This window comes from Onychostoma macrolepis, chromosome 17 (assembly GCF_012432095.1).
Source record: "Onychostoma macrolepis isolate SWU-2019 chromosome 17, ASM1243209v1, whole genome shotgun sequence".
NCBI lineage: Eukaryota > Metazoa > Chordata > Actinopteri > Cypriniformes > Cyprinidae > Onychostoma > Onychostoma macrolepis.
This window is the reverse complement of record NC_081171.1, coordinates 21,905,543-21,920,891: the sequence shown is the minus strand read 5'-3', so window position 1 is coordinate 21,920,891 and position 15,349 is coordinate 21,905,543. Positions and strand designations below refer to the sequence as shown.

General features: G+C 34.6%; 1 protein-coding gene across 3 annotated transcripts in view; it reads right to left on the bottom strand.

The window, feature by feature from the left end:
- zgc:174356 (uncharacterized protein LOC100137120 homolog) overlaps positions 1-11,684 on the bottom strand; it is a 35,915-nt gene extending 24,231 nt beyond the window's left edge. For all 3 annotated transcript variants that reach the window (XR_009266815.1, XM_058750155.1, XM_058750156.1), the window contains exons 1-4: positions 11,396-11,684; positions 7,069-7,816; positions 4,688-4,785; positions 195-333 (exon numbers count right to left, since the gene is read on the bottom strand). Coding sequence is in view for 2 of the 3 variants with exons in the window: in XM_058750155.1 (XP_058606138.1) it covers positions 195-333; positions 4,688-4,785; positions 7,069-7,816; positions 11,396-11,512 (1,102 nt within the window). In the remaining variant the exon portion in view is untranslated. The remainder of the gene's footprint in view (positions 1-194; positions 334-4,687; positions 4,786-7,068; positions 7,817-11,395) is intronic.
- Between the last annotated feature and the right edge of the window lie 3,665 nt (positions 11,685-15,349).

The window sequence follows — 15,349 nt, the reverse complement described above, 5'->3', positions numbered from 1 at the left end:
CATATTTAATACATTTTTGAATAAATTAATAGGTCTGGACAAAATAAATCACATCATTGACCCTACCGCATCATTAACTTGACATAATGGTTTTCTCGATCATTCTTCATGCACAATAACTTTGCAAGGAGCTTCATTATGTCAATATATCATTTATATAAATCATTTGAGTCATTTGAGTGATGGGAGCTTACCGAGGAAGACCATCCATGTGTTGCTTGAGAGGGCGAGTAGGACGTAAGAGGCGATTCTGGACAAAGCGCTGAGTTTCGCTAATGTCATCTCCTTCATACACCTCATCAGCACAGGAAATAGACCCAGCAGACCAAAGCCCTGCCAGAGAGCAGCACAGCAGGTTAGAGCTCAAAAACCTTGCCAAGATGAAAAAAAACCTGTCATCATTTGGTTGAAGTTCAGTCCATTAAAACTTTTGAAAAAGAGCAAAGAATGTAATGGAAGCTAAATAGGGATCAATTACTATGTAATCTGCTATGGATACATTGTTGGTTACCACAATTCATTTCACTTTAAGATCTATGTATAATTTAAAAAAAAATTTAAATAAGGCTAAAAATGTTGAGTAGAGTAATTTTCAAGAGTAGACAAACAGATGATGCACAAATGAAAAAGAACTCTTTTAATCTATAAAAGTGCAATCACATTAGTGTAATTTTCGCCGCCAAAATGGATCCATTGTCAAAAGTGTAGCGATGTAAACCCATTTAAAACCAAACATGACCAACTTGAACTAGATGTGAAATACGTGCAGGAAAATATTCTGCCCTCATGCGAAATTCCCAGTCATGTGGATTACTATAGACCAATTCGGACGTCACAGTTACCTCAGTTGCAGCTGCGCATGTTACATAACATTTACAGATTTTATCTCACAATTCTAACTATTTTTTTCTCACAAATGCAAGTTTATATCTCCTAGTTCGGACTTTATAATTCAATTTAATGCAACAATAGTGAGTTTGTCAATTCTGAGGAAAAAACGCCAGAAGTCAGGAATATAAACTCATGATTCTGTGCCGAAGAGAAAAGATAGAATGACAAGTTGTTTTTCCTTATCAGAAATGTAATATACTGTATAATATCGGAATTGCAAAAATAAAGTCAAAATGTTTAATCATAAACTCAAATGTACCTTTTTTTTTCAATTCTTTTATTCCATGGCTTCCATAGACTGCTACTTGAAAACAGTCATTTTCTGCCACCAGATAGTCTCCGCCCACAAAAAAACGGCATCACTGTTTACAAACACCGAATTGGTCTATAGAAATGACTGGATTTTGGCGGTGAAAATTTGCAGAACAAAGGTAAATGTGGCTGCACCATTGACTTTCCAAATGTGACTTTTATTCAAAATGCAATTGACTCTTTAAAGGTGGGACTTTCATTCATCCATCAGAAATTCAGTTGGCTAATTTAGCTGTAAGGTGGGACTAGAGTCACCAACTAAACACGGAACAATTTTTTTTTTGCGTTTATGGCCTTTCATTTACAGAACAATGATGTTTTGGGGGGGTTGAAAATGCTAATTTTTGATTGTATCTTTACAAAAGTGACATCGCCATCTTCTGGCTTGGCATAAATAATACAGCATTTTAGTGGTGAATAGCGCAAAACTTTCTGCTACAGTGCTATAACATTGCTATGCATTTGCTATAGTGTTTGGAGAGTGTCTAGCATTGCTAGGTGGTTACTAGATCATTCTTATTATTTGCTATGTAGTTGCCCAAGACAGATGTGTCTATGATCCCTCCTAAAGTGTAAATTTATGGGATTTTTCACCCATTTTATCGTCCATAAATCCGATCGTTTGGTGAGTACTAAGATCTATGTATAATTCAAAATGCTTAAAATGATGCTGATGTTGAATAATGTAATATAACAGCTGTGTAATCTCGGAAATACATAAGCACCACACTAGAATACATAAGCACTACACAGTCCTGTGGTTCAGCTTGTATGAAAACAAAGCCCATAAATATTTAGATTCTCTCAGACGCGTTTAAACCTAACCAGTGAATTAATTAACCTTCAGGGTTTGTGCCTGATGAAACAGTGTCAAAAACAGTCAGGCTGCCTCACTCAGAACGTCTGAGAGCACTTGAAAGCGAACTCACCTGCATCCGCATTTGCGTGCGAACACGCGTGAGAGGTGCGCGCCGTGACTCATTTGCCCTGACTGCTCATGCAAACAGTTCTGATTTAATTACCCCCCCCATGCCCAGCGAGGGCCTGGTGTCAACAGACTTTGCCACCGCCTCTGATTTGCAGCAGAAAACATAATGGGAATGCATAAACATTCCACGGAAAAGGTCAACGCTCTGTGTTTTTACTTTCATCAACTCATTAGAGCCTGGAGTGTTTAATAATTCCTCACCAACTACACGCCACCCTAATTACAAGTCAATTCCAGCCCTGCAGCCATTTAGAAAAACAGCAAGCATGGAGCCATGCGCTCACCGCAGCCAGACCTGCCAAGAATTTGATGCTTCAGATCTTTAGAAGCACAAGATCGGCTCCCCTCTACGATGTCTTTGTATTCAAAAAAGTTTCTTTGTCTTTCCTTTTCTCGCTTTTTTTCCCCCAATTGACTCTTTCAATTGCGGTTAATTAAAACTTTTCGCTTCGTGTATTGGGTGGCGACCCGCTAGCTGACATCCCCTACAGACAGAGTGTATAATAGGTTCTATCAGGATCGATGCCTTCGGCTTCCACACAAAAGGCAGTCGAGCGATTGGAGCCCCAGTGGTGTATCCTGATATAAATGGAGAGCCATCACCTCTCCAATCAGGAAGGGTGCTCCTTAACTGGCAGGCTTTGTTTAAGTGTCACTCTAAGACACTGCATCGACCTGCTCGGAGGAAGGGTTCCTCATGACAGACGGCAAAAACAAAGCAGACTTCAACCTGTTTCCCATCACTACTGCTGTACAGACAGCCTCATACTGCAAAGCTACTCTGCTAATGCCACAGTGAAGGAACAAGACAGTGATTTTTTGAAAGGGTAATCAATAGTAAAAGTTATAATTATCATAGTTTTAAAATGGACTCCCCACCATACTTTATTGTTTAATATTATATACTTTGCTACATGTTGTCTATTAGAAATGTACACTGATACTTAATTTTTCAAGGTAAGTGGTTGCAAACAATTTATTTTAGCTACAATTAAATAAACAAATTTAGTTGAAAGTTAGTCAGCTAAATTTGTTTATTTAAATGTAGCTAAAATAAATTGATTGCAACCACTTACCTTACCTTGTAAATTCAATGAATCATTTTTTTTCAATGATCCTTTGAATAATATGCTGATTTGCTGCTCAAAAAAACATTTCTTATTATTATCAATGTTGAAAATTAATATATATATATTTTGTGGAAACCATGATACTTTTTTAAATAGAATTCTTCTGCAGCCATGTAAAAGTCTTTACCGCATTTTTGTTCAATTTAATGTATTTTTGCAGAATAAAAGTGTTTTTTTTTCATAAATAAATTAATAAATAAATAATTTATTGGACCCAAACTTATACCCAAAAGTGTATAGAGAGAGCAAAATGCTTACTGTAACTAATAATGTCACCAATTAATTAACTTAAAATGCCACTAAAGACTTCAACACTTGGACCATGACAAGGGTAACAGTTGATTGGATTATCTTAACAAATATAATTACAATCTACATTGGGAGATTTAAATTTGAGACATTTAATAAATAATAATATAATTTATAATAATATTACATAATAAATAATAATTATAGAATTAAAATTATGAAATAAAATAAATAAATTATAAAATGCATCAGAAAAATTGCTGTTAGAAGTTAAACAAAACAAAACAAACAAAAAAATGTACAATATAATATAGCCTATAATATATTAAATATATTTATAATATAAATTATATGAATATAAATACATGTAAATATTTTCAAAATATATACTGTAATGTGTGTGTATTTATATATACATAATAAATATACACAGAACACACACGCATATTATGCAAACAAAAACTTTTATTTTGTATGTGATATTTAAATATGTGTGTGTGTGTGTGTGTGTGTGTTATTTTCCCAGCACTATTTATCTAAGAAACATATTTTAAACTGACATAATGTCACAATCATTTGCTAATTTGACATCTTTAGCAGACTTTATATTTTACAGTCATGAAGACTAAACTTTGCTGACAGTGTCTACAATAACCTATACATTCTTGGTTTTATAGCATGTGAATGTATACGTCCCTCTGTGCCAAATTACTGCAGCTCGTATGGAGCAGAACCGGCCATGTGATGGAAAAAAAAGCTGAATGGACTGGTGCTGTATCTTGTTGTGTGCTGTCTGTTCAGATTTGTGTCAGTCCCCTGTCTTTACCATTTTGTTCTTTCTCTGACTACAGGGAAAAATCCCATAAATAACCATAAACAACATACGTGCAAGGGCATTGTGCTCAGCTGTGTGTGCTAGAGAAGAGACTCAAATGAAGAGAAGGCAAAGACTCAGCTGTGTCCAGTCAATGGCCATACTTCAGGGCCACTGCTGTTTGAGGCTGAAATCGAAAGATTTAGTGGTATTTCAAGGACGTCCACTGATCTCCGCTCTGAGTTGGCTGAGAGACATGAGTCATCAGAGAAAGCATTACTGCATTAAAAAAAAAACACTTACCAACAACAGCATCCTCACAGAGTTAAATACCCCAAACAGGGCAGTTGTGAACTCTCTAGGCTCATACATCAAATACAACAGCAAGATCGACTGATCCCCTGGAGACACAAACGCACATAAAAGCACATTATTATTAATGTCCCCTCTCTCTCCAGCTCTTTATTGACACGACTTTCAAAGATCAGTGTTTTTCAAAGCAATACAGAGTATAATTCAAACGGGACGATTGGACAATTATGAACCTATAAAAATAACGACAATTATATTTGGTAAAATTAAAGGCGTTACTAGGAACACTAATATCAAATTGTAAAAATTTATGGAAATTGATAGAGACATCACTGTCCCTCTCTCTCTCTCTCTGGCCTCAGGAGTGACAGTACTCAGATTGAGTGCTTTAGAATCTCCCTGCAGTGCCTCAGCAGTATTATCATCATAAACAGTTGACTTGACCATGGGGCACATATTAGCTGCACTGATAATTCATTTCAGCCATCTCAAAGTTTATGCTGTATTATTTCATTATTTTACATAAATTTCATTTTAAACTTCTCTTACTAAAAGTTAATGTGTTGAGGTCTGAATGGTTTAAAGCACTAAATCAAAAAAGGACTCCAACAGATTTTTAAGTGTTTGTTGTACTGTACTTTAATCATAAACCCCCGGTTTCACAGACAAGACTTAAGCTAGTCCCAGACTAAAATGCATGTTTTAGCTGTCCCAACTGAAAATATCATTCTGACATACACTATATTGGCAAAAGTATTGGGTCACCCAATACGGGACCCTTTGACTTGTACACCAATGACTTGTGCATACACTAAATGGACAAACGTATTGGGACACCCCCTTCTTTAGAGCAGAAAAAGGCACTTCCAAAACTGTGGCAACAAAGATGGAAACATAATTAAAAATTGTATTTTCATCTCGGTTGCAACAGTTTTGGAAGTGTCTAAAATGACTGTACCCATATGTACAAGTCATTGGTGTTTGATAAAGAGCTTTTGGCTCAAGATCTGCATTTAAAGTCACACCAGAGGTGTGCAGCTTGGATTAGGACTTGGCTTTCTGCAGACCAGTCAAGTTCTTCCACACTGACTAAATCAATCATTTCTTTTTGAACCTTGCCTTATACACAGAGGCATTGTCATGTTAGAATAGAAAAGGGTCCTGTCCAAACTGTTGCTTTAAAATTAGAAGCACATAATTCTCTATAATATCATTATATGCTTAAACATTAAGATTTGTACTCATGGAAATTACTAAAGTAGTCAAACCTGTTCATTAGAAGGTGGTGACCCAATACTTTTGCCAATATAGTGTATCTTAAAATATGTCAGTGTCATTGTTCTGTGTCAAGATGCACACCTGTAATGTTTTCTTCTAAGGCATTTTTGTTAAAGTTGCTTAAATGTTTTAATTTAATTAAGGCCTAGTCCTGGCTTAAGCTAAGCCCCGTCTGTGAAACCGGGCCTCGGTGTATTAATACTGTTTATATTATAATGCATGATTTAAAATATTATTTAAAATTATTTATTTATTTTTATTGCATTTTAAAATAACATTATAAACATAAACAAAAAAAATACAATTTAATAATGTTAAAATAATTAATATAAAAATATAAAATATAAAAATATATATTTAAAAATATATATAATTGTTCTTGAATAGTAAATAAAAATTCAAATGACAATAAAAAAAACTGTTCTATAGCACAGATTTTCAAGTAGATCAGTAACTTTAATGAAAACATGTTATTATATTATAATAGAATTACTTGCCAGAAAGAAAAATAAAATTAAATGTCAAAAATTTTCAAAAGTATAGATTATAGTAATATTTGTATTTATAACATTCTGAATTAAACCATTTATTATTCAAATTATTTATAATATAGTGTATGCTGAATTCAAATGTTTATTAATATTACAAGTAATGAATTTTTAATTATTTAAATAAATGTTTTAATTTAAAATTATGTAATAATTAAAAATTACAATTACTATAAATTACAGGAACTTTGCAGTGTTTTACAGGTGATTTCATGAAAACAGTGTCATAATGTGAACATTTAAATAAATAAATTCCATTCTTAATAGATTTCTTGAGATTTACCTACATAATGTATGCACACTGAATATAAACTGTAAAAAATAATATATTTTTTTAAAGTTGCAAATAAAAGAAAGATTACTGGAGTAAATTTTATGAGAAAATGCTATTTCAGACATTCTACTTAAACACTTTAACACGTTTAATAAAATTTTTTACTTGCCATTTTTTTGTAATTAACTGTGAAAATGTCCAGTTTCTACACCTTTTTTTCCCACTGGCCTATAGTGTATATCTGTGTTAGTGTATGTGTGAGTTTCACTGACCAACAGCCACCAGGTTATTTATGAAGGTGCAGAGAATGAGAAAGTGCAATTTCAGTCTGTCCTGCCCTGACCTCTTCTTGAACACTGTTTTGAAAGACAGCTTGGCGTACTTTAGGATAAACAGACGGGACTTGTCTGCTTGAGAACCTTGCTCAGCCGTATCCTCTTTATAGGGAGCTATACATGTATGTTCTCCCATGATAGGGTCTCTCAGCCAAAGCACAATATAAAGCACCGCCAGGACGTGGCAGCCAATGTAGGCCCCGAATGCTGCCTGGAGTCCGAATTCTTGCTCCAAGAATCCACCCAGTAGGAAGCCCACAGTGCCTCCAACAAATATCATGGACTCGGCCACTGCCATGCGTAAAGTGCGACTGGAGCTGGAGCCCATGGTCAGGTCGGCCAGGTAGCTGAATGAGCTGAGGAAAATGGAGACGTGGCCACCTGTCAGGCCTGTTAGGGCAGCAGCGATCAGGGTCCAGTAAACGCTGATGTTTTCCAACAAGACCACGGCCAAGAGCAAGCCCCCGCTCAACATGGACAACACAGACGGGAGCGCCATGACCCAGCGACGGCCAGCGCGGTCAGACCAGGAGCCCAGCATTATGGCGGGAGGGATGGAGACCAGGCTGAGGGTGGCATTGAACAAAAGCAGGATGTAGGAGGCTGTCGTCTGAACCTCCTCGTCCCCTTTGTGGTGCTCAGGGTTACTGCAGACAGTATCATTCTTGAGCAATTCTTGACACACCTATAAAAGATATTCAAAGTAATTCAAAATAAGTTCAAATATAAATTTCTATATATTGAGCACCACAACACTGTCGAGTAAACACAGCAAAAAAAAAAAGATACAGGTCTCTGAGCTTGAGTAGCTCTATCTAGAACAAGTAATATAGTTTATTCTATATTATTTATTTCATATCACTTTATTTGTATTATATCTCTGTTAAATACTTGTATAATAAATAAATATGTACGTGTGTCTGTGTGTGTGTGTGTGTGTGTGTGTGTGTGTGTGTGTGTGTGTGTGTGTGTTTTCATTTGTTGTGATTGAAAATCAGGGGTATTCCACCAAATATTAACACTGAAGTTAAAACATTGGTATTGCGTTGTCTAAAAATGAATATAAACATGTCTGAAAACTTTTTGGTTATTTTGGCCAATTGTTAGAAAATGTTCTAAATGACAACATTTTATTTACAATTCAGAAGAAATGTCATCAGTAGTTCACAGAATTAAACAAAAATGACATTTTACTCAAATCCAGAGACACTGAGAATTTTCAAGTGGTCTCTTTTTTCTTTTTTTTCCATAGCTGTATAGCTACACTTGTCGCTCTGAATGTATTTTATATATATATATATATATGTATATATATATATTACTTTCTAGTACAAAAATAACTGTTGAATGTGCTAATGATATAATATAATCCTTCTTTTCAAGAAGGAATTTTCATCTCAAGACAGTAATATTTGCAGTTCAGTAAGTGGTCAGATTGAGTTCATTCAGTGAATGATGATTCAAACCCTGCTCTTGAGTATGTGAGTCATTTTGAACGAGTCAATAAACAAACTAGCTAGTAGTTTGTGTTTCTGGCTGCACAGGGAAAACATTCCTAATGCTAACAATTTTATTTTTAACATTGGGATGCTAAGTGCTGGGGGCCTACAGTAAATTGTGATTTCTGCAAAAATGTATGACTGTTAAAAAAAATTATGAAGGTCCACCAACCATTACTGGGGTGTAAGCAGATCGTACACAAATGTTCACATGCAGTCTTACGAATTCATTAGCTTTCAGTTTGCCAAAATGTAAAATAGTTACGAATAGCCATAATTGCATTTTTTGTTTTGTTTTTTTTTGCATTTTAATCTCTATGGCAGTAGTGACTGTCATTCACTGAGTGAATCATTCATTCATACACTAAACTGATCTGTCAAAAAATATTGATTTGTTCAGGAACAGACACTTTACAAGTGAATCATTAAGCCATTCACTCAACCGACTGGTTCAATTTGAACGAAACACCACTATTATGTTGCTTGGAGACACTGCTTTTCTGGCTCCGTTTGGAATAAAAACAGATACACTATTATTGAGTAATATTGTATGAACTGAACCAAACTGAAGCTGCATATCACACTTGCAACCATGCATCACACACTGTGATGACACATTTCAAAAGTTATTAACATCATACATTTTTCAGATTTTCATCAAAAAAAGAAAGTACTTTTATAGCACTGTATGTTGTGTTTTATTACCTTGGCATTAAATTCCTGCTAAAATAGGTTCATGCTCAACAGCACTCATGCTCATATGATATTTCCATAGATAAATGAACAAAAGTGTTCATAACATGTTTATATGAGATAACAGCACAAGTTGGTCAGATAAAATGTTAGATGGCAACAGTTACTGTAGGTCAGTAGTATTTTATTTTAGGTGAGGCTTAGCACTTTGCACAAAACTAGCCACATTGACATCTTGACATTTAACAGTCCTTTTCTAGTTAGAGTAAATGTTATCAAACAAAATTCGAGTATTGCATCTTAGGTTAGCTTTGAGGTTTTTCTACTTCTCAATTTCTTTTTTATTCAGTGTCAGTAATGATGCTCTAAGCTAAGGCATTATGGGAATGATGCACAACCCGAGCAGTAAGTCATCGCGCCGGGGGACGCCCTCAGTTATTGTAAGAACAAGCCTCGGGGAAGCTCACGAACTGCAACCTCACAAATACGATGATATCAAGGAGTAAATGGCAAGAATCAAGGCCATTAAGAGTGGCATAAATGAGCACTTTGCAATAAATGATTGGACCCTCTTTAATCTTTGAACAGTTTTCACTGCATGGAGTTGTGCTCATTCATATGATATATTCATCCACATTTTTCTGAGAGCTGTTATGTGTGGAACTGCAGAGTTCATTGGAAGGGTAAGAGAACTTAAAGGAGAGAGGAAAGGAAGGACATTCGCGAAAAAAAAAATTCAATATGACAAGAGCAGGAACTAAAAACAGCTGCATGTTTTGGAAAGTGTCACCCTTAAGCAAATGCATATATTCACTGCATTATTTATATTCATAGAAATGTCTTTACAGTCCACACATATTTTTCCAGCATTTTCTATTTTACTTTGATGCTTTTTGTTTCTTTTTAGACAAAAGTTAAAGTTATTATTAATGTTTTTAAAAAATCAAACAAACAACAAAAAAGGCCATTCATTTAAACTCACAGGTTCTCTCTGGTCAGAATTCATCAGGATGTAAATAAATTTAAACAGTGAAAAAAAATACTAATTTTAATGTAAAAGAATGTTAAAATGGTACAGTAAAAAAAAAAAAAAAAAAAATCTGCATTACCTATTAAAATTACCTTCATAATTATATTACATTTAAGTACAAAAAGTAATGTATTTGTAAAATACTATTATATATATATATATATATATATACACACACACACACACACACACATTTACCTTTACTATATACATTTACTTTTTACTGTTCAAATGAAATAGACATTAGCCAAGCTGTTTTTGTTTTTAATCATCATTTTTGCCTTCAAGTGCTTGCTTTAAGTGCATGTCAAATGACAAATATTCCATGTAGTCTTACAATTATGTTCAATTATAACACACATACATATATATATATATATATATATATATATATAATTATTTTATTTTATTTTTTTGCTATTTTGCTCAAATTTGAATGTATTAATTTTCGATGTATAGTCTTTTCCCATCTTTTTAAATTATACTTTAATTTCATTATTATATTTAATATTATATTTAATGATTATATATAAATAAAAAAAGCTGTTTAAAAATGTTTCAATGTTGTATGTCACATGGCAGGACATGTCAGCTCATGAAAAAAAAAGTACAATTTAATGTCATTGCACAAGGTTAAAACAAAGGTACTGCAATTTCTCAAGCATAGCCGATGTTTAAGTTCAGCAACAGAATACATACTAATGACTGTCAGCGATTGTTTAATCTGGTGCATGAGTGATCACAGCGCCTGTTGTTTTGCTCTGGGACTGTCATGGCCGGTTCGGCTTGATTAATGCCTGCTGTAGTTTTGGGTTTTGAGTACATCTCGAGCTCCACTGCTATCCACTGCTATTCTCCAAGCGCTCTGTGGTTCTGCTTCGGGCATTTCCGTTTTGTGTACTAGAACTGGACCCTGCTGACCTGTTTTTCAGTTCAAAGAACAAAACACTGACTCGCTGAACGCACTTGATTAATGTCTCTGCCTTTCACTCTCTCTCTTTACTTTTCCTGCTTTAAATCCCAACAGTAGCAGCTCTCTTACCTTTGTGATAATCATCTGTTGATATGCAGGTGTTACGATGAAAGTGCTGGTCATGTAGAGGAAAATCACCGGCTCCACTGTAACAACTCTCCTTAGTTTCTCTTTCCATGCCGACATATTCAGTTTAGCAGTAAACAGAACAAGGAAGGACAAAGGAAACAGTCTCTTAAAATATTAAAGTCGTACTAGGTAGAGTAAACCCATGTCAAGCGTTCATACTGTCCAAAAGGAATAGTGGACGAAGGAACTCTGTTTTCTTGTTAAAAACCTACTCTCTAAGGTCAGTCACATGCATGTCAGCTGGAACAGGAGGAAATTGTCTCTCTCAACATTCTCTTATCAGGGATTGTTCTACTTTGTGGTTGTGAAAGCGGTTGGCCTTTATTTGCCCTATGAACACTTCCCCAACAGATTCACACTTCCCCAGAAAAAGCAAAGAGTTTTGAGAATATTGTTCTTTTCTCTGAAGTATGCATTTTCAGAATGTTAAACGTGCAAAGTGAAATGTCCTTTGAATGGCGCAACCATTTATTCCAAATGATTTTACTGCAGCGAATAATTTAAGTGCACATTGATGATATTCATATTCAGTGCTTCAATTATAGCCTGTCAAAGGTTTCTTTTTTGTAAATTTCTGCAAAGTGTAGTATAGTATGAACCAATAACATAAAAACTTTAGTTTAGTCCAGTGGTTCTCAAACATTTTGATGTCAAGAAAATATCCGAAATACTTCCTGAAATGTACCTCTGATTCTAATGTTGTAATAAAATAAACATGAAAGCAGTTTAATGTTATACATATTTATGTTTAGTGGGGGGGGGGGGGTTATACAGTGGCCAAGAGAGCTCAACATGCTGCAACTTAAGAAAACACTTACAATCTTCATCAGTTTGACAACACGTGCTGCAAATACTCAAAATACAGCAACACGCTGCAAATACTCATAACACAACCAAATACAGAAACTCTCTGCAAATACTCGCAACACAACCAAATACAGAAATGTGATGAAAATACTCACAATGCAACCAAATACAGAAACTCTCTGCAAATACTTGCAACACAACCAAATACAGAATGTGCTGCAAATACTTGCAACACAACCAAACACAAAAACGCTCTGCAAATACTCACAACACAACCAAACACAGAAACGCTCTGCAAACGCTCGCAACACAACTAAGTACAGAAATGTGCTGCAAATACTCACAACTCACAACATTTCCAATGAGGTCTGTGTGTATTTGCAGTGAGTTTCTGTATCTGGTTGTGTTGTATTTGCTGCACGTTTCTGTACTCGCAGGGCGTTTCAGTATTTGGTTGTGTTGTGAGTATTTGCTGAGCATTTCTGTATTTGCAGTGTGTTTCTGTATTTGGTCGTGTTGTGAGTATTTGCAGCACATGTGTTGTCAAACTGATGAAAATGTTTTGTTAATTTCTTGTGGCTCTCTCGGCCACCATAGTTTTAGCATATTAATTCTGATTATTATTTCCGATTACTACATTTAAATCATTTTAAGAACTATTGGAGCCCACACTGAAATTTGCTGAGGCCCCCTAGTGGGCCTAGGCCTCCTAAGATCCATTTGTTTAGTAGAATGCCATAGAATGTAGGAGGCATTTACACGTCACTGTTTTCAACTAAAAATAATGTGTTTTGTCCGTTTATTTCACATTACAATGGCATTTGGGGGCCTGAAACCACAAATTTGGAAAACGAATTGACACCATGCATGCATGTTTTGCATTGTTTGTATTCACCACACTTTAGAAGAATGTGTACGTGCACAGGCGCATAGTGACGCAAAGGACATCGTTGTCATGTAAACACCCTTAGAAAGGTAGTTTGTCTCAAATGGAACGTTTAACTGTTTTTTTTGTTTGTTTGTTTGTTTGTTTGTTTGTTTACTATATAGAAATATTTTCTGGTTTCTATTTAAAGAAACTGATGTTTCAAACTCACATGATGTTTTGCTGCTATTGGTTTAACACATTAAGCCCCTCCCTTTCTGCTATGTAGAGAAGGTTAACTGTAAACTGATAAAACACCCATTCTTTACACTAGCTACAGTTTACTCTATCATATTATGTGATATCCAAATATGTTATGTAACATCTAAACAACAACAATCAGCATTTCTTAAGGTACAGTATCATGTTATGCAATAAGTGACAAATTAACAGAAGTGCTAGCACTTCCTCCACTTCCATAGCATACATTCAATTGTATTCACTTGTCATTGCACTGTATTGTATATATTATTGTTGAGATACATTATACCAAGTATTAGTCATCTTACTCTTTAAATATTGGCGACAACCACTAGTGTACAGTATATCAAATGAGACTTAATGATTTTTTTGTTAAAACATTATTTAAAGCAGAACAAATTAACACAATAAGAAAAACTGCAAAATAAGAATATTTATGTTAAATAATATATTTTTTATTGATCCATTGGCAGATTTTTTTTTGCAGAAACCTTTATTATGAACACTTACATTTATTAATTATTACATTTATTATTTAACATATGTTTTGCAGTGCAGAAAGACAACTAATTTGAATTAAAACAGGTGCAAAAAATAAATAAATAAATAAAAAATACTAACTAAATACTAACAACAAATTAAAAATGCTGGAGTTTTAATTAAAAAATATCATACGGTAAAAACAAAATTACCCCTTAGAAGTGACCCTTTATTTACAACAGTAATCTGTGTGATTCAATAACAGACATTTTGCACAGCACCCCTGATGGTTTCATTCTGTTTATGCACTTATTGTACCTTCGATCCATATGCAGAGCGTGAATACACGAGCCGTGGGGAGAGATCACAGGCAGCAAGCATGCAGTATGGGAATGAACCCTCTCTCACCTGAACTAGTGTCTTTCTCTCTGGAGGCCCTGATATCTGTTGGGTAGAGTTCAAATATTTACACAGGCATGCTGGCTGAGGAGTCTTATTTATGTCTGCGCACTGGACTGGTCTATCATATGGCACTCTCATAGATCTGTCTTCTTCAATACTGTCTCAATTCCTGGTCAAATGTTTAATGATGTTTATCGTTAAACATTATTCAGCTTGAAAAACACAATACATGTCAGATGTGAGTGTGCTGTGTCATGTTGTGCACATAATATATGCTTATGCTGTGCATATGCACTCAGATATATATTACCTAATATCCTGCATTCCACATGTATAACTGTAATATCTTAATCAGGGCTAATCTAAGCTGGTCTTTACACAGAAAGGAAAATATAAAGAAAAATTTGAAAGTTAGATGCAGTTGTAAAATATGAAGTCACATTGTGATATATGACAATTTTTGTGACATTGTGACAATTACAGGAAATAATGAAGTCAAATATGAAGTCAAAATTATGAGTTATGAAGTCATAGATAGTGAGATATACTGTAAATGAGCGATCATGATAAATAGCCACAACTACAAGTAGTATGAAGTAGCAATAATGAGAATGAAATCACTACTGTCAAATTTGAAGTACAAACTGTGAGAAATAAATGAGCAATCATGAGAAATAGTTGCAATTACAAGAACTAAAGTACACTATGACACACATTTCTATAGAAGAATAAATATCATCAGCATGCTCTAGTGGTAAACAAAAAGAGCATGATGAATCACACTTTGGCAGTTGGAGTTTTTATGTGTGCTGAAAAAAAAAGTGGAAGCAGTGAAAGAGTAAGAGATAAGAGCTTGAGGTTAATGTCATGCCACATTTTTATTGGCTGGTCAGTAAACATGGATTGTAGCAGCAAACACACTGTGTGATGATCATGCTGAATTTCTGACACTGTCAAAAAATTATCGTAAGCTATCTTTGGTCGTAAGACTGTGGCAATGGCCTTCTTTGAACCTCTCTCACTGTATTGAGAAATTGAGTCACATTTGTGAGATATGAAGTCAAATTGTAAGATATAAA